Source organism: Penicillium psychrofluorescens, assembly GCF_964197705.1.
Source record: "Penicillium psychrofluorescens genome assembly, chromosome: 5".
Lineage (NCBI taxonomy): Eukaryota > Fungi > Ascomycota > Eurotiomycetes > Eurotiales > Aspergillaceae > Penicillium > Penicillium psychrofluorescens.
In genome coordinates, this window is record NC_133443.1 from 1,056,842 (window position 1) to 1,079,124 (window position 22,283).

Sequence of the window (22,283 nt, forward strand, 5' to 3'; positions counted from 1 at the left end):
TATTCGCGAAGGATATATTTCTCCTATATATTGATAATTGCCAAACAATTCCTCAAGCTGAGCGCTAAATATCTTTCTCCTTAAGTTTTAGAGATCGCTCATATAAAATAGTTTGCTGTATGATAGGCTAGAGTAACATTGAGTCTAGAAAGTGTATTTGCACACAGACCGAAAAGAAAAAGTGCGTGCGTCTTTGGCAAGTATGGCAATCTAGCCACACTGTAGGTGCCTTTCGGCTTTACATTATACAAGTATAATACATGGAGGGTATGTAAGCTGTGTCAGTAATAGACTACTGGACAGCCGGGAGGTTTCTTGTCCACGTCGTTACATACACATCATCTGGCATTGACCGAAGGCTCGAGAGCGCTAATGCCATGATAGTGAGTCGCGATAGATAGTAGACTAAGGTTGTAGCGTATAGAATGAACTAGTTGAATTCCTTCGGAAGGAGACTCTTCTGCGGGAATACGTTGGTCTTTGCGCTGTCAACAAGGTTCTTCGGCCCTTCTCCTTTAATCCGGTCCGCAAGCAACCTGAACTGGAGTAGAAACTCTTTTGGCAATTCAAGCGAATTCCTGTCCTCGAGTGGCTCTCTTTTTTCAATGAAATCGATTATTCGGTCTTGATCCCTAAAAATATCTTTGTAGTGTTGCTGTACGTTGTCGTCGTTCATTTCTAAGTTGCTGTAAATTTCCTCTAATTTCCTGCTAGCCTAGAGAACCTGATTCTTGTCATCATAGTACTATGATAACTCTCGCAGTAGATAGAAATAGTTGCGCATGAAATCGCGCGGACTGCCTGCCTGGAGAACGATTTGCGCTAGAGGAATTGTGGCTAGGCCGATCACTGGGACTGTAATCGATAAGGCGGTTGCTATCCTCTACAAAAGCTGTTCGACACCTGTGGGGAATTGGAAGTCCCATGCTATGAGATGAAAGCATCCGAATGCCGCTGATATAATAGCTAAAACTGGAATCACCATATGCGTTGTCTGCGACGTCCTTTGAGGAATGTTGTCGTTGTTGATACGGTAGATGACGCTGGCGTCTGAAGAGCTTTCTCGGTTTGCAAGAACCTCCCAGAAACTATCGTAGGTTTTCCTAAACCTGGGTGTCTCAAATGTTTCTTGTTTTGTCACCACAATCGGAACTCCTACAGCTTGAGGTTTGTACTAATAGGTAGCATAAGTGCCCACCCCACAAGTAGCGAGGCCAAGTGTGAGCGTCTCTAACTGGGAGAAAGGAAGACGTCGAGTGGTTCGAACTATTAGCGAAAGTACTAGTTGCGATATCTGTAATATGGCAAGCCCCTTAGCGAAAAAATCCTGTTTTGCCTTGTCTATAATGTCCTCTTTCTCGACTTTAGGCAGAGAGTATAGATGAGACTCCTGGGCATATTGTGACGTAGTCAAGGGGAAGCGAGTGCTCTCTCCGTCGTAATATAGTCCTCCTATATTTGCAAAATAAGAATGTATGAGCGTCCATTCTTGCTGGTTGCTGTGCTGGTCTTCAATGTTCCTGTCCCACTGCTCCCCCGGTGAACTGCGAGCCCGGCTTTCATGAACAAGTACTCTAATCAGCCAAGGGTACTTGGCTACCTTTCTGTGCACGCATTTTCTAACTAGCTCTGTGGCTTGTACTGCCAAGATGAGCTCGAAGAAAGCATGAGCCATGATGAACTCGGGAAAAAATATCGTGATTACCATCCATTTGCAATATGATAGTTAGCTCTTTCTCTTGAAAGCAAGACATAATCGGCCGGATGGTGTAGTTGGTTATCACGTATCGTTAACACCGATAAGGTCCTGGGATCGAGCCCCAGTCTGGTCATAATTTTTTGCCTTTCTTGCCTTTTCTGCCCGCCTCTCTTAGATTTCAGACTGTTTTTTTTTTCTGGTAGGGATCTCATGAGTGTGTTCGTCGCGACGCCGTGCGTGGCTCTATGGATGGCCCCGTTGCTTATCTGGAAGTAATTTCTTTTGTGCTCAGCGTGTTCCGCCTCTGTATGCATAGTGCTGGTGAGGTATTTTTGCTATTGATCCAAACCGCCGAGTTCTGCCAGGCATCATTCTCCCTCAGCTTCCACTAGAACGCCCAGAGTGTCCGAACGTGCGTTATTCTGTAAAGCTCGAGCGAGCGCCTTGCGAGACTAGGCTCATAACGCCTGCCCAATCAAAGTCTTCAGATACGCATCATGGCCACTCTCAGCTGCTACTGAAGGTAATTGTTATGATCCAAAGCTTGGAGGGTTCGGGTTGGCACCCTGTCCAAGAACATATTAACCAGGGCCACTTGACTATTATATGCAGCCCAAAACAATGGTGTGTAGCCAGATTGATCAGTGACGTCGACTTTTGCGTGATTGTGTAAAAGCATGATAGCCACAAGCCCTGGCCTACCACAGTGGCTGCGAGGTGTAGTGGTGTTTATCCCTTGTTGTTGACTGGATCAACAACACAACCCCGGTCTAAAAGCACATTGACAATTTCTTTAGAGTCTCCTTTGGCAGATATGTGTAGCGGAGTCATGTTGTCGTTCGTTGTTTGTGACCTCAACGTTGGCCCCGTGGTCTAATAAACTCAAGGTTGGTGTCTGAAAATTCGTTTGTGCCGTCCGATGTAGCGGAGTATCTCCATTTTTGTTCTTCGCATTCGGGCTGGCACCGTTTTTTAGGAGGAGCTCAAATGCCGCATCGGTGGTTGCCTGTGCCACCCAAAAAGATGATAATAAATGGCATGCGTAGCACTGTGTAGGGGTGTGTCGCCTTCTTTGGTGATCATATTAGGGCTGACACCCCTTTCTAGGAACAGCTGGACAATTGCGATATTACCAATGTCTGATGCAACATGTATGGGCGTTTCGCCGTTCTGGTTTTTGCTTTCGATGTCTGCACCGCTGCGTAGAGAGATGGAATTGTTGAAGGATGGATCGGCTGGTATCAGGGAGTAAATTTGATTTGCTCGCCTGAGTGGTTGCTCTCAATAATGCGATTCCCGGCCTGACAAAAGAAACCGGTGCGGCCTTTACTCTTTGCGGAATCGCAGAGTTTCTCTCGCCTTGACTGGAGTTTGTTTGGAAGCTTTTGCAATTCACCGCAAAGCCTATATTGATCTATAAGAGCTCCCGAACGTCCACCCCCCAAACCCACTGCGCAACGCCCATGGCCCCGAAACTCATCGTCGCAGCCATAAGCATGTTCACCCCATTGTTATCCAGCCAATCCCGGCCGACCTCAATACGGCGGCTCTCATTGTTCTCCTCATGGGCCCGTCCGGGCAGCGTCCCAACCGACGTATGTGTGATGCGACTGCCGCGTAGTGTAGCTGCATTTGCAATGGCTTCGGTGTTGCGCAGGTGTGTGTTGCCTGTTGCTTGAACAGAATAAGCTGCACCGTCCAATGGGCCGCCTGGTCTTATTGAGGCAGGGTGGACGAGGACCTATAGATGAATCATTAGGTTCATTTCTCATGCATATCCTGATCAGGGAACTTACCTTTCGGCCTCCACTCCCTTCAACAACCTTCCCACTCCTCTTATCCACAACGCTAGCTTGCAGAAGTCCGCCAAGCACACTGTCCAACAAACTACCCAGCAGCCCACACGCCGTCATCGCCGCAGTCCAACACGCTCGGTCTTTGATCGTGGTGCCCGCACAGAAGGGAAGTACGAGAGCAGATGTAGCAGCAACCGAAAACGAGCCTAGCAGACCAGCTGCGAGTCCCACGGCAGTAACACCGCCATTCGTACCGGGAGGAACTTGCCGGAGGGTGAGGGAGGTGATGAGGCGGGGCTTGGATTTGGCGAGGATGCCTAGTTCGGAGGAGAAGGTGTCTGCGGCGACCGCGGCGTAGTTTCTACATATGTCATGACCTGTGAGCACACGACACAAATGGGGAGGAGTAAAGAAATGGACGTACGCGACGATCCCAACCATCAAAACGTCCGCCGCGCGCTGACCGAGCGAGAAACAATCCCCCGCATCCCCGACCGTTTTTGCCAGAACCACCGTATGCGCCACGCTCAATACCGACCCGACGAGCGAGTTGGCCAGCACCTGGAGGTGATTGCGAGGGCTCTCTCCACCCTCCGCGCCGGTGGCCGAGAGAGTCAGTCGCGCTTTGACATCGTGCTTCACCTGTCGAATCAGAGCTCAGATCAGCAACATTCAATGACATTCTGCGAGGACCACCACAATACCTTTGTCGCCTTCGTTCCTCCGAAGTAGAACACGCCCATGAGCACAAATGGTGCGAACCAGGGGTGTGCGGCGTGGGCGGTGGCCGTGAACGCTGCGAAGACGACGCCCAACGGGGTGAGCGACTTGCGGACCCAGACGCGGTAGAGCAGGCCTATCACGGCCGGCACGGCAATTACGGGCTTCATGGTGAGAGGGTGAGGATGAGAGCTGAGGCCAAAAGCTGGGTTGTCGAGGTAAGTGGAAGAGACAAGAAGAGTGAGCTTGGGTGGATCATTAATGGTGGATGTGGGGCTGGGTGGAGTATAGACAATTGCCCGTTGTAAGAGTATCTATCCACTGTGTCATTGTATGGCTCGCCGGCCTGCACGGTGGATTGGAGAGAGTAGAATGGTTGAGACAAAGAGAGGAGGCCGTCTTTCTGGATGTCCCCTTACAGAGATTATAAAGAGATCACGATATCGAAATATGCATATTTGCACGCCTTCCTGCTCCTGGGGGGTATGTCCAACGTCACCAGAGAAATAGTATACAACAAGAAATCATATGGCCCACCAAGGGACCACATGGAACAAAATATAGACAAGATTGCAAGATAAATATCCACGCCCTCAACAAGTGATGGGCCCGTGAAACTCCCCGACCACGGCAAAACCCGGTATCCAGCCGTTGAATTTTGTTTTATCGTAAGGTATGAAAGATATTTGTGTGGTTGTCGATGCTTTCACAGGGCGAGGCCGCTGCCGTCTCCGCTCCAGCGGTAGAGAGCCAGAACTTCGCGCCTGCGTTGCTGCTGCTCGCCAAAGTCCTCCGGCACACGGCCGCGGACCTGAGCCAAGGCGGAGCGCATCACTTTCCGGAATGTTCTCTGCAAAACGAATTAGAATTCGAAACATGGAATCCCTGATATGAATTTCTTACCTGATATTCAGTGTTCAGAGTCACGACACACGCCTCATGTGCCCGAACAATCGTCTCACAAGCCCGGACCACACTTTGACTCGCGTCTCCTTGCAACTTGTCCGCGGTCAAGAGTAAGAGGAAACTGCCCTGCAGGAGATATATGCCGAAGAAGAATGGCATGAAACTGAGATCTGGGTCGTATTCTAGGATATCGCCTGCCGCTTCGGCGGAGCTCACTGCATGGCCCATGGCCGTGATGAAGGATTCGGACGAGATCCAAAGGTCGTTGTCGTCGAGCAAGTTGATCGGATCCCATTTACCGGCCAGTAGGATGTGGAGCACGTGCATGATGTGGGTTCCGTAGGCGACCACCATCTTCGTGTGGACGATGGATTCGCTAACATGCGATCCGACGGTACTGCTTGAGCGACCGGAGGGACTGACGTGGTTGAGATGGGACCCTTCCATGTTGGCGTCATTTTCTCCTGAGCCGAGCGTGAGAGAGTTTGTGTACCGAGCCTCGAACTCCTTCAAGCTTTGGGCATATACATCGAGCTGGCGCGTGATCTCCATCGCTTGACTCTCCAACTCGCCACTGTTGCGGAAATGCAGACCAAACCGTGGATGGTTCCGCGCGTGTTGCAAATCCACTATCTCACCCAGGATGGTCATGAGTGGCAAGAAATACCCAAACATGCTGTGACCAGCACATTCGAAGGACGGACCCGCACGGCGGTAGTTGGCAGCCGAGAAGTCGCCCGCCTGCCACAGGTCATCGTTCATAGGTTGCAGAAGACCTTCACACTCCTTGTCCAGCAGCGTCAAAGGCCGATTGTAGCAGAGGGCCAGATGGCGATCCATCGCGAATAACAGCCACCAGATGCGGCGACGCTCTTCGCGTTCCTCCTCCGTCAGATTGACGGAAGAATTACCACCGCCCATAGAGGTGAGCAACGAAGACGCTTGTCGTTTGTTGCCGTTCATACCCATTTCGGATTCACCCTCCATTTCACCATCCTGGCGTGGTGTCGTGTTCGGCGGCAACTCACGACCCAACTTGAGCTCCCGCGCAAGCGACCAGGCGGAAGTCCACCAGCGCATACTGGCCGCTTTGTACTCGCTGGCCGAGACGACGGTAGCCAGGTGAACGTATGTGGCGACATCATCCACAGCACCTGTTGCACTACTCTGGGCGCCTAATTGGTCCATAGATACACCAAAGCCTCCAAGTGCCACGCCGTTGATGACCATATTCGCCGCATAGTTTGGTGATGCCTCCCCAGTGGCGGGCCCATGAATCAGAGGTCGAAGCAAGCCAATTGTCAACTCGAGCAATTTTTGGCAGACTCGCCCCCGAGCAGACGGAGGGGATGTCAAGAACGCAGCCTCGCTCGTTTGAGCTCCGACCCAAAGCATGCTGGCGAGCAGACCTGGACTGCACTGTCTTGGCTTTGTCGGGTGGAGGAACGTCTGCTTGCGGAAGACATAACCAACCACATATGGCGACAACGGGTGAAGGTGAGATGAAGAAGAGCTGGCGAAGTAGACATCCAAAAGGTCACAGGCGAGAGATTGCGGGATGATGGACGCGATGTGGGGGAGGACCGGTTGTAAGACGGGGTATCTCAGGGTACTGGAGAAAGGGGGCATGCTGAAAGACGGGAAGTTTGCCGGGGAAGGGGATGGAAGAGGTAGCCAGTTGGGCGACTGCGCCGGCGGTGAAAGCCCCATAAACGGAGCGGATGGGTTCTCTGACGAACTGCCGAGGCGGAAGTGGTTGATGGAGGTGGGATTAGCGTCCTGTGGGTTCATTAAAGAGTATGCGTTGTCATTGTACCCGGACCCGAAACCCTGTGAATGCAGCATGGAGGCCGGGGACCGAGAGGTCCCATTGGAATTGTGCATCATCTGCAGGGAGCGCAGGTCAGGCACGGACATTGAAGGCCGGTTTGAGTCTGGCAGCCCCCCGTAGTTGTTCAAATGGAGACCCTCCATATTCGAGTTCATATGCTGCTGGGGGTGCTGCTGAGCCGAGTGCGAGTTATGTTGCATTCCGGTCATGTTGGGGACATCCGAGTTGGGAATATGAGACTGCGTGTTCCGGGAAGCGTCAAAGGCCGGGTCGAATTGCCCGTTTGTCTCGTGGGCAGGCTGTGCACTGGGCGAATGTTCCTGCGCCGGGGATCCTCTGTTCTTCACGTCTGGATCGCCAGTTCCGGAAGCAACTGTGACAGCCGCTGCTAGTTCCTTTTTCGAGGCCTTGCCACGCTTTTTGCGCTCGCGCGCGTACTCACAGGAGAGTGCGAATTCTGGACAGCCGTTAGTACAACCCAAACACGAGAAGTTTTCGAGGCAAACAATACCAATGCAATGCGCACACGGCTGCTGCCCATCACACTTGGTCCGGAGTTGGTTACACTGATCACAGGCTCGGCTGATGCGCCGCCGCACGGGACCAGCAGATGAATTCTTGCGGATGCTAGAGCGGGGGTCGACCAGATGATCTCGCTGGCTGGAGGGGGTCTTGGAGTCAATACCGTAGCTCTCGTCGTAGGAGTGGTTCTGGCGGAGATGTGGTGGCGGTCGGTGACCATTTGACTTGCTGGCGGAGTCGATCGAATGGTTGTTGCCTGCTTCTCGTGCCAACTGCAGCTGCTTTAGCGCATACTGCGACCCCTCCGCGAGCGTGTCTAAGCCGGGGGTCTGCGACTGGGACATCCGACCAGGCTGCGTTCGGGACGAGAAAGGCGAGTAGGAATTGGCGAAGGATTGCAGGGAGGTTGTCGACATGCTTCAACCGAGGAGGCCGGATCGGATCTATAGCGACATAGAGGTGGAACCCAGTTGGATGTGCAGAGGCCCGCCTCTCCTGATGCCAAATCTCACAGGGGTGTCGTCAGTTGTATGAAGGAGTCGCAAGTCAAGGCGCGACACGTTTCAGTCGGAGCACATGACCTAGTCGCAGTGCCGAGAGGGACCGGAAAACCGAGAAACGGTGGGCGGCACAGTGGTTTGAATTTCTTGAATCGAATCCGTCCAGCAGTCGAGGTGGTGGCGGAACTGTTTCTTGCGATCTGCCGAGGATTGGAAGACGCAAAGGAATCTGGAGAGGAAAAAGGGCGGGGAAGAGGCACGTGGGTACAATACCATACGGTATGGATGGGGTGGACACACTGTTCTCTCTCGGGGGTCTGGGGAAGAACAAAAGAAGAAGACGAAGAAGAATCGGAATTGACAGATGGACGGATGGATGGATGAAAGAAGAACGTGAGATGGGATGTACTAGTGGCCCGTTGCGACTGGGACTGCAGAAATGCCTTCGCTTATTGCCGACCCCAGATGAGATTTCTGTTTTTACGGGGTTGGTTTAGGCGTAGAGACAAAGGACTGGGCGACTAGACCAGACGAGACTGGGGTAAGCGAACGATACTACCTTCTCACTCGGCCGTGACCCCCCTGGTCGTTCCCGGCTAGATGGGGGAGGGCCCGGGTTGGGCTGACGGACAATAAGTGTACTAACTAGCATCGATTGGACCCTGTGCCCGTTCTGGAGTGCCGATATTCCGATTTGTACGGAGGAGTCCACAGGCTTCTCCTACCGAGGCAACGAACGAAGATCTTGCGAAGAATGGGGGGCGAGGCTCCTGTTTGATCACCATAGAATAATAGTCCATAATCGTATTTAGTCTAATAATCATGGTCATCACCAGCAGAAAGCATGGAGCCGGTGGCCATGCGGGCGGGCGGGGAGGAGGGGCCTTCAGTCTAACCCGCCGGCCGGCTGTTCTGGCGTTTTTGCCTAAATCTGGCCCGGCAAGACTGAACATCCAACTACCTACAACCAAGGGGAAAATAATGATCAGGGAGACTAGCTGGTATTATTATTCGTACATCGCCGATATATATGCATAATGACTTTTTCGCTTCTTTTTGCCCCTGGGAAGTCATCCAGAGATAGTATACAAATGCAAATGCAACCAGGGAGACCCAAACACACAAAAGATGTACAGTAAAAGAGGTGGGAATCACCGTCGCAGACAAACGCCATGATGCAATACTTCACCGCAGAGACAAGCTTCACGAAAAGAAGTACTTGCTGTCACGAATGCGGCTCAAGTCCCAAGCTCCTTTGGCAGGGACCGGCGCAAATTTCAGCGGCAGCCACATCCACGTGTAGACATTCCTTTGCTTCCTCTTCGGCTTCGGAGCTTCCTGATCCGCACCGTCCGCGTCCGCGTCCACGTTTACATGGGGGTTTGACATCAGCTCTATTCGATCCTCCGCAGTGGAAAGATTGAGGTCCTCAGGGTCCATCAGAGAAGACGGCGTGGGCGAATCAAACCCGGTGGTATCGATATCCTCCGGGACGTGGCCGACGGCGCTCTGACCGAGCGAGGAGGACATAATAAGATCTTTATCTGAGCCGCCCATTGCCTCGAAAATACTGGCAGGTGTCACCATGGCGCGGCCTTCGGCCTGCTGCTCTGGGTCTTCCGACCGGAGCAGCGTCTGTCGTCGGTACTCGTCAAACAGTTCAGTCAACTGACTCTGGCGCTTTGGCGCGTTCAGTCGGTGCCGGCGCACAGCGGAACCAACCCGCTTGTTGACGTCGATCCGCGCCAGATAGAGGTTCTTGCCGTACCGCACGTCGAACTCTGCCGCTAGCCGACCGACCACATCGTCGGAGTGCAAGCGGACGAAAGCGTCTCGCAAAAGGATGTTCATGTCATCGACATCGCTGGCGTGTGTCCAGAAGGAATCGTGCACAGCGGAGAATGTGAGACCAGCCTTCTTGCATGCGTTGGCGGAGAGGATCATATGAGTGGCGTCCAGAGAGTGAATATAATTGGGCGGAAACGCTTGCAGCTGCTTGCGCTTGTGCACGACATCATCGGAGAAGTCGTCAATGATGTTGATGTCTTGCAACGTGTTCTTGATGCGCCTGGTCTTCCGAGTGCGGTAAGGCTGGACCACGGGCAGGCCTAACGGGGTTGTCCAGACGACGGTGGATCGGAACTTTTTGGTGGGGTCAAGAGAGGCTCTCTTTTCATTGTCCCCCGTCGGGCTCATTGCCTCCCTCATGAGTTCATCAATCTGCTCAGGGGTCAAGGACACTGTGGCGCGCGCAGCACAATCGCCAAGCCAATATTGGATCTCATGGGCCCCGTTGAACATCGACCCTAGAGCGTTGAAAATCTTCCGCGCAATATATAGCGAGCCATCCTTGTGCTCTTGAGTCGACATGTCAGGGTAGTGATCGATGAGTTGCCGGCGAACTTGTTTCATGGCGCCCATAAAAGTCACACCATAGACGTTGGTCATGACTGTCTGCTTGACGACTTTTCGAGTGATTTTTCCGTCGAGCAGTTGTGCAATCGGGAGACCTTCGGCTGCCTCCCGAGTGACTTCCGCTTTTACAAATTCGGAAACACCGGTGTAAACATCAGAGGGCCGGTCGCTAGGTTCGAGGTTGACTTGTTGAGCGCCAACGATATCACCGCCTAGAGCAGCGTAGTGCTGAAGTCCGTTGCATGAACCATCCTGGTGAATTGGGAGACGTGAGGGGTATTCGGTAGGGTCGGGATGGCGTAGTGCGTTGCGCAGTTCGATGCAAGATGCCAGACATTGCCAGGGATCTTCAGCCTTGAGCCACCATTTTTTGCCATTCAAGCCGTTGTTGGCCGAGTCCAGCACATCCTCCAAGTGGTCCATGGTGAATTGCTCACGCTCCGACAGACTGGCCTTGTCGAATCCAGCTAAGTTTGCAACCTGAATCTTCAACCATCGTAGACCGCTTGCTCTGAGCGGCTTGGCTTCGCTGAAAAGAAGCAACGCCCGGGAGTTATCGGCTCCCATCTGGTTGAGGTAAGGAGGCAACGGATAAGCGCGTCCCCGGAAATCCAGATTGTGTGGAAGATAGAAAGTCTCGTCGCGATAGGAACGTGCGATCTCCAGTTGGAAATTCTGGAAGCATCGGACTGAGTGATACCCGGATCTTTTATTCTCAAGGATACGCATTTGAGCATCCCATTTCTTCTCGGCTTCGTAGCCTGCGCTGGGATCCGGCTTGGGCGGAATCGGCAAGTCAGGCTCAATGGGAGCCAGCTTGCCTACTGCTTCGCCAGAGTTCCAAGCCTCAAGCATAACGTCGAAGACTTCTGTGTTGATCGCCCACCCAGTGCTGCCAAGAACATCCAAGGCGGCTCGGATCTCTGCCATTCCATTATTTTCCAACGCGGCTCTGACGTAGGCGGGTTGCAGAGTTTCGCCCGGAGTCGATCGTACAATGTTATTTTCGTAGAGGAAATATCCTCCTTCTTTTTGACCTGTCCATGGTTTGGGCTTGCACAGCATGGGGAGCTGGCGACCCAGCAAATCCGCTGTCGGCTCCCTTGTGAGCATACTGACAACATCATTGTTCATATGGATCAGACCCTGGCGTCTTCCCCATGTGATCTGGTAGGAATGTTGGAAAGCAGGATGCAGGATGACCTGCTTCCCGAAGGTCTGTGTGTCTTCAGTTGGAACAGGAACTTTGGCAACCTCATGGAGCATGCTGAACAAGGCTGCCCCGACTCGAACGGTCACGGCCGAAGGCCAAGTGATGGTGGCATCTTCAACTTGCAGTCCATGCACCAATGTCTTCCAGCGCATTCCGCCCTCCCTTTGCTTGCGGCGGGAAAGGAGCTGCTTCATTGCTTGCTTGCGCCGAGGGCTTTGAGTCGCATGTTTCTTGAGAATCGTCTCGGCAATCACCTCGGCATTTACCTCTTGTCCAATGTTCGAAGCGATCGAGGAGAGCTTGACTCCGGCATGAATGCCTGTTCCGGTGAACACAGAAATAACGGAGAGGATAGTCAGCGCTGCCAATTGATCGGGATCCAAGCACCGCATATAGACACCATAGTCTTGACGTTCTTTTTCTTCTTTATTCGCCGGGACTTTTGTCATTTCGGCCTTGTCGATCATCTTGAGCTCCTCTTTGATCCTCGATGCGAGATTGGATTGCCACTGATGCATCAATGTGCCCAGCCTTTTGCCGCGTGCGCTCACGTCCAGGCCGGTCTTCTGCCTGTCCTCAAACTCTTTGCGCCAGCGACTCAAGGCTGTCTTGATAGTATCAGCCTCAAGCTGGCGCTGCCTCTCTTCAAGTTCTATTGCAGACAAAGATGTGTTGGAAAACGATGAGAGAGACTCCTTCAGGGACTTCAATCCCAAGCCCTTTTGCTCGGTCGCTAAAACTTCAGCAACGTCGGCTGGGTGCTCGACCTCGCCATTGTGGAAATGCGGAAACTCGGAAGGGCATATCTATTAGGTGGCGAAATCAACAAACTGTCCAGATTCACACAAACGATGAAAGATTGACATACCTCGAATAATTCGCCGAACTCCAGGTCCGAGAGAATTTCCATCCCGGCGATATCCTCCTCATCGATACCCGCTTTCTTGGCTAGCTGCCAGTACCGCCGCACCGTTCTATCACGCTTGGATCCGTACAACATGCGCAAGGCCATCCGAATCATAATGGAGTAAGTCGTCGCATCAGGGCGCACGCCTTCATTGGGCATCTCGATCTCGAACCATCTTTGCAACTGCAGAATCATCTGCTGCTGCCGAGTGACAATCATGTGCGACACCATCGCGTTCATATAGCGGTTGTGAAGAGCGAGATACTCCGGGGAACCCAACGGAAAGTAGTGACGCACACGGGCGATCAGAGCAGCAGCTCGATCGAACCGGCCAACCTTCAACGAGACATCCATGTTGGCTATCATCTCCCTTTGGTCACCTCCGATGCCCTGTATTTTCCTCACGGTCTTCGGTCGAGTCTGTAGATAGTCGTCCAAGATGATCAGAGAGGAGGGATCAAATTCATCGGTAGGCATTTGCAACATTGTATCAGCCCATTGCTTGATTTTGTCGTAGTCGGATGGGGAGGAGAAAGGATGGCTGTCAATCGAGGCTTGACCGATGGCTGACTGGTCGGTTGCCGTAGCGAGATTGCGACTGGATTGGAAGGACGGTCGACGCGGGCGTTCCTGTGTTGAGGTAGCCGGCGTAGGGACAACCGGACTTTGCCATGTCGAATGCGACTGTAACCGTAGTGATGTGGGAAAAGTCAATGTACGTTGGGCATGGGCCTTGCGCAGATGGAAGAGCGCGTTCTTCCGGCGAGCGATGCGTGATAACATGGCAGCGGTCGAGGATATGGAATCGATGAAAGAAAATGAAAGAGCCGATCGAGGAAGAAACGATTAACAGAGTAAACAAGGCCGAGCGCGGTGGTAATCGACGAAGATGCAAGATGGGCTCAAAACGAAACTTCGATAAGGGATGGCACACGACCGATACAATGCCTTTATTCCCCTGGCTGCAGACGACTTTCAGTCAGTCAAACCAGCAGACATCTGGCAGCCGTCCACCGAAGCAAAAATGAAAAGGAAAAGAAAGGAAAGGGAAGGAAAGGAAAGGTGAAGTGAAGAGACAATCGACAAGGGGAAGATCTCGGAGCGAGTCGCGGGAGAAAAAAACTCGCGGCCTGAGGCAAGAGTCACGTGCAGGTTAATTTTTGGCGTGCCGTGATTGGTGGATCATACTACAGTGGCAATCTCGATGGATTTACCTGGAAATCAGGTTCAATAATAATAGTTATTGTGTACAGTATGGTGTGTCATAGGCAATGGGTTCAAGCGTGAATCGACATCAGATCAAGGATATAATGTTTCCTGGGGCCTCAAGAATCACCCGGCCTCATCTTCACTCCCGGATACTCCATCTTTCTGCTTTTGTCGATTTTGTTTCATGGCCCAGCCAGTCATCTCAGGGTGTGCAGGATCAATTCGTGGCGCACTCATCGCATCTAGGTATTCCTCGCCCTGGATCGCCGATTCAAGTTGTGGCAAATCCTCGGGTTGCTGGTGTGTCATGTAGTTTTCATATGTGTACCAAGCTTCCTCCGTCTAGAGCCGGGTGGTGTTAACAGGGTTCTGGTAGAGTAAAAGCAGGAGAAGACCTACCTCAGCATCGATCCATTCATACGATTTCCATTTCTCATCCTGCATTTTCTTGAGCAGGTCCAGGTTGGTTGCAAGCATCGTCTGCTCGCCATCTTCTGCGGCCTTGATCTTGACATCTATTGTCCGCGCTTCACTCTCGGCGGGACGCTCGTCGTCGTCTTTCTTGGTCTTTGTGCCTCGGCCCTTGGGTATCTCTTCCATCGCATCTTGGTGGTGAAGCTGGGGATGTAATTGCACAACTGCGGAGACGGGTGAGAGATGCAGATTTTCTAGGTCCGACAATCAGCATGATCAGTCACAAATTGGGAGAAAAGGGAATGCACATACTGTCTTTGAATGTAGCCAGCATGTAGACCGGATCTCCTTCCTCGGGCGGCTTGATCCGCCCGCCAAGTGGCTGGGTCTTTATTATCGACGCAGAGTCAACCACCTTCTTATTGTCCAGAATCTCAATGTCCCCCTGTCCTTCCGACTTGACCCTGCTCCCGCTCGACGCAGCGTTCCCAGAACTGAAGCCACCGGCCATTCCGTATGCGCCTCCGTCACGAGAGGCACGGCTCTTCTTCATGGCCTCTCCATACCGTGCTCCTTTGTTGATATCGTAGTTTTGCCGAATGCTAATAGGAATGTCGACCTCCACGAGGCCGGACCGGGGCTTCAATCGCATTTCGGTGGGCTTCTGGCCCTTCCCCTCGATGTAAGGGTGCTTTTTGGGGCGGTCGAGGTATTGAAATACATAACGAGAGACTTCGGAGTCTGTAAGAAAGACGTCGTAAGATGAGACGACGGGGTCGTCGTCCGAATCCATGGCTGTGCAAGACACGGAAGAAGGTCTGCTCTGTCGCGGAGTGATCAGTCGGTCTTTTTCTTGAGCGGCAGAAATTCGGCTGTCTCACCGCCTTTGTGCTTCATATTACGGATTTACGGCCAGCCCAACTACCAACTCCGGCCTGAGGTTAAAATTGAATCAACCAGTTATTCCTGGATAATTCCGGTAACTATTTCACAAATGCAAGACCTACCCTCGTCGGAATACGGTGTCCCAAAGTCGCGCTTGAAGTCAAGGCTCTCCTTTGTTGTCTCGTATAGCTCCATCTGATACCGCCGGACGAGCGTTGCGAGGACCAGGAAGAGCTTCGCATACGCAATACTGTAAAAATGATCGATCGTATTCTGTCTGCTTGGATATTATCGCCTCTGCATAAGCTAGATCCCCCTACTAGGGCATTTCTTCACGGCGACTTTCGCAGTACGGGTTGAAGACTCCGATCCCATAGTTGAGTGCAGTTGAGCTTGCTACTGAGCCTTCATTTCTTCAAGTTTATTACATTGCTCAGATAATCGTGGCCACGTATAGTATACGAAGCATGCACAAACTATAGACAAAAAGTTCACACAAATTTCAAAAGGAGACAAACAGTATTTGCACGAGTGTAATAATTCGTTCGCCATGGACCAACGCGTCTAGAGGCATGAAAACAAATGAGACATTATCAGAAAAAGAAAAACAAATTTTAATGGCTCTTGAGCCGGCTAGATAGTAGATATTCCATACTCTATTCCTCGTCTTCTTCGTCTTCCTCGGCAACCTGTGAAGGAGAACAGTTAGTTTTGAATTTTTAAAGGGTTTAGGAAGAGTGACTTACGCCTTCATGGAAGTTCTGGCCGTCGGTAGTCTCATTGATGATACCGGCGCGGATACACCAATCACCGAAACGCTCAGGAATCTCGCCGTCGGTGTCGCGTTCAAGGGCATAGCGCTTGAGAAGACCCTTCATGATATCAAGGATCTCGTCCTCCTTGATCGAGGAGCGATACAACTTGTTCAGGCGCTGGCCGTGGTAGCCACCACCCAGGTACATGTTGTAAGCACCAAAGGCCTTTCCAACGAAGGCGGCCTCGGCCAACCAAGGACGAGCGCAGCCGTTGGGGCAACCGGTCATACGCATGACAATGCTTTCACGGGCCAGACCGACCTCCTCGAGTGTCGACTCAAGTTTCGAAATGAGAACGGGCAGGTAGCGCTCGGACTCGGCCATGGCCAGACCGCAGGTCGGGAAAGCAACACAGGCGGAGGAAGACAAACGCATGCCGGAGAAGGAGGTGTTGTCCAGCTTGTGCTTAGCCATGACCTCCTTGACGGCCGGCAGATCCTCGTCGGCGATGTTGGACAGGATCAAGTGCTGGTTACCAGTAAGACGGAACTCGCCCTTGTCCAGCGCCGCCACCTCCCGGAGACCAGCGCGCATGGTGAATTCGGCGGTATCCTCGATACGGCCGTTCTCGATGAAGAAGGTGAAGTGGTTAAGACCCTTCTCGTCCTTCTGCCATCCGAAGGTGTCAATGTTCGAGGCAAACTTGAACGGACGGGGCTCAGCGAAGCGCATCCCCTCGGGAAGGAGCTCTTCGACCTTGCCGCGGAAGACATCAACACCCATGTCGTCGATGGTGTACTTCAGACGAGCATGCTTGCGGTTCTTCCGGTCACCGAAATCACGCTGGACAAGCATGATCTTCTCGCAGGCTATGTGAACCGTGTCGGCGGGGAAGTATCCAAACATGCGACCGGTCTGGGGGTACGTCTTCTTGTTGTTGTGCGTAGAGCCCATACCACCACCGGCCAGAACGTTGAATCCTTCCAGATGTCCATCGGCACCCTTGATGGCGATCAAACCAATGTCGTGGGCGTAGACATCAGTGTCGTTGTGGGGCGGGATGGCAATGGTGATCTTGAACTTCCGAGGAAGATAGGTGGGACCATAGAGGGGCTCGGAGTCGACAAGGGCATCTCCAGCCACTAGGACCTTCTTGTCGTCCTCATCCTTCAGCCAAATCTCATGGTAGGCAGTGGTCGAGGGGAGAAGGTGATCACTGATCTTCTTGGAGACAGCGTAGGTCTCACGGTGGAAGTAGGACAGCTCCGGAAGAGAACTGCACATGACGTTACGGTTCACATCACCACAGGCAGCGATGGTAGTCATCAAAGCCTTGTTGATAGCACGCATCGCGCCACGGAGGTTACGCTTGATGACACCATGGAACTGGAAGGTTTGCCGGGTCGTGAGCTTCATCGTCTCGTTACCATGCGAGCTGGCGATGGCATCCATCTGCAGCCACTGTTGAGGGGTAGCAACACCACCAGCAAGACGGCAACGGATCATGAAGCTGTATGCCGGCTCGAGACCTTGAGCCTTGCGCTCATCACGAACATCACGGTCATCCTGCATGTAGGTGCCGTGGAACTTGGTGAGCTGCTGGTCACTGGCGGAGATAGCACCAGTGGTCTCGTCCAAAAGACCCTCGGCAATGGTACCACGCAGGAAGTTGGACTGGATCTTCATGTCTTCGTTGGTGAGCGGCGCAGGCTCCTCTGGCAGACCTTCAACCTTGTCCACACCCAGTGCCTTCCACACAAGCGGCTCCCACTCAGCATATCCAGTCTGGTAAGCATCGGGATCCTGGTCATCACCGAGGCCAATGTCTGCAATCTTGCGACCACCGAGGAAAGCAATTCTAGCATCAAGATCCTTGGCGGGCTTGTTGTAGTAAATCCTGTCTTGCTTGCGTGGCCAGTAGTGCTTATCACCCAGACCGAACACGGAGTAATTAATGGTTGACAGGTCGAGATCAGCAGAGTTCTTGATGACCTCCCAAAGACCACGCCCGTTCACCGGGAATTCACCCTGACCAGCAGTACTAGTGATGAAGACAACATTCTCCTCAGTCGGCAGATCTTCCACAGGGTACTCATCCATGGCCATGACCATAGTCTTCAGGCCGCGAGTGCGGCCGCGGTTGCCCAAACGCTTGGCCAAATTCTCAGCGTTGCCATTGTCGGAGGCGAAAAGAATAGTAAGAGGAGCACCGAAGAGTCCCTCTAAGAGCTTTTCGTAGGAATCCTTCGCTTGGCGCTTCTGCAGGGCGCGTACCTCGGTACCGTAAGACTCGGAGAGCACGGATGAGAACTTAGGTTGGCGGTTCATCAGCTGGGTGAGCTGGTTGTCTCGGTTGAGGAACTCCTCCAGCTCGCGCTTGATGCGTTCGGAGTCAAGAGCAAACTTTGGCTCGTCCTTCTCCTCATTGGCAGGATTCCAGCGGTAGAGGGGCCAGTAACCAAGGTCGACAGCCTTCTTGGTTTCTTGAAGGACCGTGAGAGCGGAGTCGTTCTCCTGGTGGTAAGGAAGATAGGCGACAACGACCGAAGGTCCCTTGAACTGCTCGGCTTCGGCCATGGCCTGGAGAACCTGAGTGTACGAGCTGTACACCGCAACAGAGGCAACGTAGGCATTACCGAAGTTCATGGCGTAGAGGCCAATGTCCTTCTTGCGGCGTGTGGGATCGGCAGCAGTGCGCTCGGAGTAGGGCTGCGAGTCGATTACCAACATGTTGACATTGGCACCAGAGGCGAGCACATGATGAACACCAGAGTTTCCAAGGTCATACGCCCAGGCGTCGGAACCAATCAACCACTCGGATTCATCAAAGAAAAGCTTCTTTGACTCCAGGAGCTGGCGGGACAGCTTAGAGCCATCGTTGGAGAGGCGCGCAATAACATCAGGAGCCAGCTTGTTGGCCTTGGAGGCATCCCGGGCATTCAGAGCCCAGCGGGACAGCCAAGTCTTGGGAATATCAGTGGCGAAAGTGTTGGACTTGGACGCCTCCTCAACCTCCCGGACGAATCTCTCGCGATGCTCCATGCGAGCCAGCAGCGAACCAAAGCCATACTCAGGGCTGGCAGCAATGGTCGTCGAGACACCAGCATTCTTAGATCCAAGCTGGTTCGCAATGTAGAGGCGCTCGCCGAAAAGCTGGTGCAGAATCTTCAAATACGCATGCTCAATGCGGGGCTGCTCAAGCGCGCTCTGAACAGTAGGGGCATTGGAGCTTCCAACCTCGAGGTTCTGGATGGGGCTGTCGGAGCTCAGATTCTGCAGAATGCCACGAAGAGCCTGGACAGCGGTAGAAGGCTCAACAAAGCCCAGACGGTAGCCGACAACCTTGAGATTCTGACCGCGAACGGACGAAGGAGTTAGGCTGGACAGCAGATCCATGAAAGACGGGCCCCATTTGGTGGTCTTGCGGACCTGCTCCAGAACGGCAATCTTCTCAACCGAGGTGGGGATGGAGTTGGCAATCTGTCCTCCAACCCACGGGCGGTACAGGCGTGCAGTTATAAGACCAATGTTTGCGAGTTCACTGTTTGCCTCAGCCTTGGAAAGGGCGTCAACGAAGGCACCGGTAGAGCCGAACACAAAAACGGCCGATTTAGCTTCAGCAGGGCCAGTGTATTCAATGGCATTGTAGCTGCGTCCAACTTCCCGGTACAAAGCCCGCCAAATCTGAGAAGCCCAGGCAAATATATCCGCCGCGTTGACTGACCGAGTACTAGAGCCATCGATCGTCGTGGCCGTCGAGCTAGCAGCTTCACTTCCTGCACTGCTATCTCTCCGGGAAGAGCCAACGGACGAATTATCGACGCTGATAGATGGGGTTTGGGCTTGAGAGGGCACTGCCAGAGTGGTCGATGCCTCACCCTGGCCAGCAGGCGAAGGTTCCTCGCCATCGGAAGAGACGGTGGCCACACGACCAGAGTCGGCGTACAAAGTCCGGGAGCCGGTAGAAGAGTGGGAAGCAGCGTTTCCACTGAAGTTGAGCACCTTCTTCACAACATCAACGTTCTCTGCCGAGATGGGGGAATCTTTGGCGGAATTGGCCGGATCAAAGAAGTGGATCACACCCTTTCCGGACTTCAGAGCCAGGGCATGGGCGGTGATGGCGATGTCCTGGGCCTCTTGAACGGTCTCCGAATGCACAAATGTAAAGCCGCACTGGCGGATCGAGCTGATCACCGAGTAGTCCGGGAATGGTGATGACTCCAAAGCGACGTGGATGACAACGGGGAAGTTGGCAAGGCGGTACAGGTGAGGAACGGAGGTGATCAGGATCGATGAGCCGGTGACCACGGAGACGGTCTCGCCGTTCTGGAGGGGGTGGAAGGCCGACAAAAGAGGATCTTCATTGGAGCGCACGGCTTGCACTTCTGGGGCTCTTCTTGAGCGAATGGCAGTGGCCTTGTTGGTCTTCAACGCCTTCAGCGACTTGGAGAACAGCGAATCGGCATGAAGCGAGGGTTGCACCGACAGAACGAGATCGCTCGTCAGGTAGGCAATTCTCGCCACTGGTAAGAGGGTAAGGCAATTAGCAATTGCACACCAGCGATCCCGCACAGGGAGTATTTACCTGCTTCACCCGCACTGGAGACGGACGCCATGGTGGGGGGGTTATTGCGAAGCTTTCAGCACAGGATGGGATGGGAAAGGATCGCAATGGCTGCTTCACGGGCGCAAGCAGTTCTCGCAGTCCCAAAAGCCCAAAGATGACAATGATGGAAGCACAATGATTCTTCGCCCAAAAGTCCAGTGGTTTTTTTCTGCTCCGGTAGCCCATACTCATCACGATCGGCCCCTCGCTCATTGGCCCACGAGCACGACATCAGTGCAAACAGGGATGCAAACACCCGGTGCGGGGGATCAGGTGACCCGGCCGCGAGCACGTCAGTTGGAGATTGGTAAGCGTGGATGATAAGTGAACTAAACCTAACCGAGTATGATGCTTCTTCTACTGTCAAGTAACGTACATGAAAAGATCTCTGCTCTCTTCTATTTGGCTACAGGCGATCCAATCAACACACCTTCCTTCGTAGGCGCGTACGCCTCACCGTTGCCGAGCACCCGGTTCGACATCCAAGCCACCACTTTCTCACAGCGAGGGTCGACATGGATCGTCCACAAATGCGCCGAATAGAGCAGACAAGCATAGAACGCCAAAATAGAGGTCCAAAATGATACAAAACCACCCTGTGCAAGCCATCTGGGATTTCCATTTTCATCCACCGGGTGCAACCCCTGCATCATGAAGTCATGCCGGTAGACCATCCAAGTCAACACCGTCCGGATCAGGGTGTTGTGAAGCAGGTACACTGGGAATGAGATGTGGCCCAGGTAGTTCATCACAGGGTGGGCGAGAATGCGTCTCGCGTCGGAAGAAAAGAACGCTCCATACATGACCACGGTCATTCCTGCAGACACCACATAGCGATTGATTTCGCCACCGGCGGGAACGACCATGCTCGCCGACCAGACAATGGCTCGGCTCCATGGCATCCAGTCCGTGTTTTCCTCCGGAATTGAACAGAGAAATAAACCGAAGACGATGATGAGCGCTGACACAGCCCGGGGCATGACCGAGGTGGCACGAGGTCCAAATTCAGCATTCAGCTCGGCCAGGAACATGCCTGCGTAGATATTGGTTTCCACAAGAGCTGTTTAGTAGTGTAAGTGCCGGTACGTGTACTCATTGGTCGGAAACTCACATTGTCCACCGGCCCAAGAAAACAGGTAAAGGAAAATGAGGATCCCCTTTGTATATCGTGGTCGAGCGAAAGTCGTTGCGAGCAGCGTTAGATAAACGCTCATTGAGCCCTGCAGAAAGAACGGGATCGTCCAGTGGGTGCCGTCATATGGAGACTGGCCATTATGCCAGTATAACGTTAGGTTTCGAAGCAATTTGTCGACAGACGATCCGAAGCTAGGCCCTGGAGCACAAGACACCCGTTGGATCCAAGCTGAATCAACAACCCTTGCGATTCGGTGCCCATTCAATTGACAGACAACCCAGGATAAAGTTATAGCAGCATTCGTAGGTACTATTAGCCGGCCAATTCGGCCAAAGGTGCTGCGGGATAGATGTGTGAGAACCCCCTGCGTATCTCCCTCGTGAGTCTGTTTTAGGGCCCTGAACGAATTCACGTAGCCAGTGATTATAAAGAAGAGCGCAAGGGCGGGCCGACCGGCGACCACGAGTCGGAAAAATGGATACTGTAAAAGTGATACAGTGCCCTTGTCATCCATGGCTGGTGAATTCAGCCAATTTGCAAAGCACGAGCACACATGATAGGTCACGACCATTAGGGCTGCGATCCCACGGAGTCCCTAGGATGCGAATAAGTCCCGAATTCAAATATTGGAACATAGACCAAAACCACTTACATCGACCCAGTTGTCAGCTCGCTTTTTGGAAGCCATCTTTCAAGACGGCGCGAGATTGGGAAATAGAATGTCCCAACAGTCACGAGCCGCATCTAAGTGCACCGTGTAATTACCTCTC

General features: G+C 52.9%; 6 protein-coding genes and 1 non-coding gene across 7 annotated transcripts; 1 reads left to right on the forward strand and 6 right to left on the reverse strand.

The window, feature by feature from the left end:
- The first annotated feature begins 1,758 nt into the window (after positions 1-1,758).
- Positions 1,759-1,832, forward strand: PFLUO_LOCUS7663. The gene has a single exon. It is a non-coding gene; the product is annotated as a tRNA-Val (tRNA).
- A 1,281-nt stretch (positions 1,833-3,113) lies between these two features.
- Positions 3,114-4,385, reverse strand: PFLUO_LOCUS7664 (uncharacterized protein; the record flags this gene model as incomplete). Its single annotated transcript, XM_073785322.1, has 4 exons — positions 3,114-3,440; positions 3,496-3,856; positions 3,920-4,137; positions 4,200-4,385. The coding sequence occupies 4 exons, from the start codon at positions 4,383-4,385 to the stop codon at positions 3,114-3,116; spliced, it is 1,092 nt and encodes a 363-aa protein (XP_073641689.1).
- A 536-nt stretch (positions 4,386-4,921) lies between these two features.
- PFLUO_LOCUS7665 (uncharacterized protein) lies at positions 4,922-7,890 on the reverse strand (the record flags this gene model as incomplete). The annotated part of the gene is made up of 3 exons (XM_073785323.1): positions 4,922-5,065; positions 5,119-7,409; positions 7,464-7,890. 3 exons carry the CDS (start codon positions 7,888-7,890, stop codon positions 4,922-4,924), a joined length of 2,862 nt encoding a protein of 953 aa, XP_073641690.1.
- Positions 7,891-9,177: 1,287 nt separating this feature from the next.
- On the reverse strand, positions 9,178-13,292 carry PFLUO_LOCUS7666 (DNA-directed RNA polymerase; the record flags this gene model as incomplete). Its single annotated transcript, XM_073785324.1, has 2 exons — positions 9,178-12,408; positions 12,471-13,292. The coding sequence occupies 2 exons, from the start codon at positions 13,290-13,292 to the stop codon at positions 9,178-9,180; spliced, it is 4,053 nt and encodes a 1,350-aa protein (XP_073641691.1).
- Positions 13,293-13,841: 549 nt separating this feature from the next.
- Positions 13,842-14,925, reverse strand: PFLUO_LOCUS7667 (uncharacterized protein; the record flags this gene model as incomplete). Its single annotated transcript, XM_073785325.1, has 3 exons — positions 13,842-14,060; positions 14,118-14,386; positions 14,445-14,925. The coding sequence occupies 3 exons, from the start codon at positions 14,923-14,925 to the stop codon at positions 13,842-13,844; spliced, it is 969 nt and encodes a 322-aa protein (XP_073641692.1).
- A 748-nt stretch (positions 14,926-15,673) lies between these two features.
- Positions 15,674-20,388, reverse strand: PFLUO_LOCUS7668 (Sulfite reductase [NADPH] subunit beta; the record flags this gene model as incomplete). The annotated part of the gene is made up of 3 exons (XM_073785326.1): positions 15,674-15,706; positions 15,764-20,295; positions 20,358-20,388. The coding sequence occupies 3 exons, from the start codon at positions 20,386-20,388 to the stop codon at positions 15,674-15,676; spliced, it is 4,596 nt and encodes a 1,531-aa protein (XP_073641693.1).
- A 388-nt stretch (positions 20,389-20,776) lies between these two features.
- PFLUO_LOCUS7669 (uncharacterized protein) lies at positions 20,777-21,409 on the reverse strand (the record flags this gene model as incomplete). Its single annotated transcript, XM_073785327.1, has 1 exon — positions 20,777-21,409. The coding sequence occupies one exon, from the start codon at positions 21,407-21,409 to the stop codon at positions 20,777-20,779; it is 633 nt and encodes a 210-aa protein (XP_073641694.1).
- Positions 21,410-22,283: the final 874 nt, after the last annotated feature.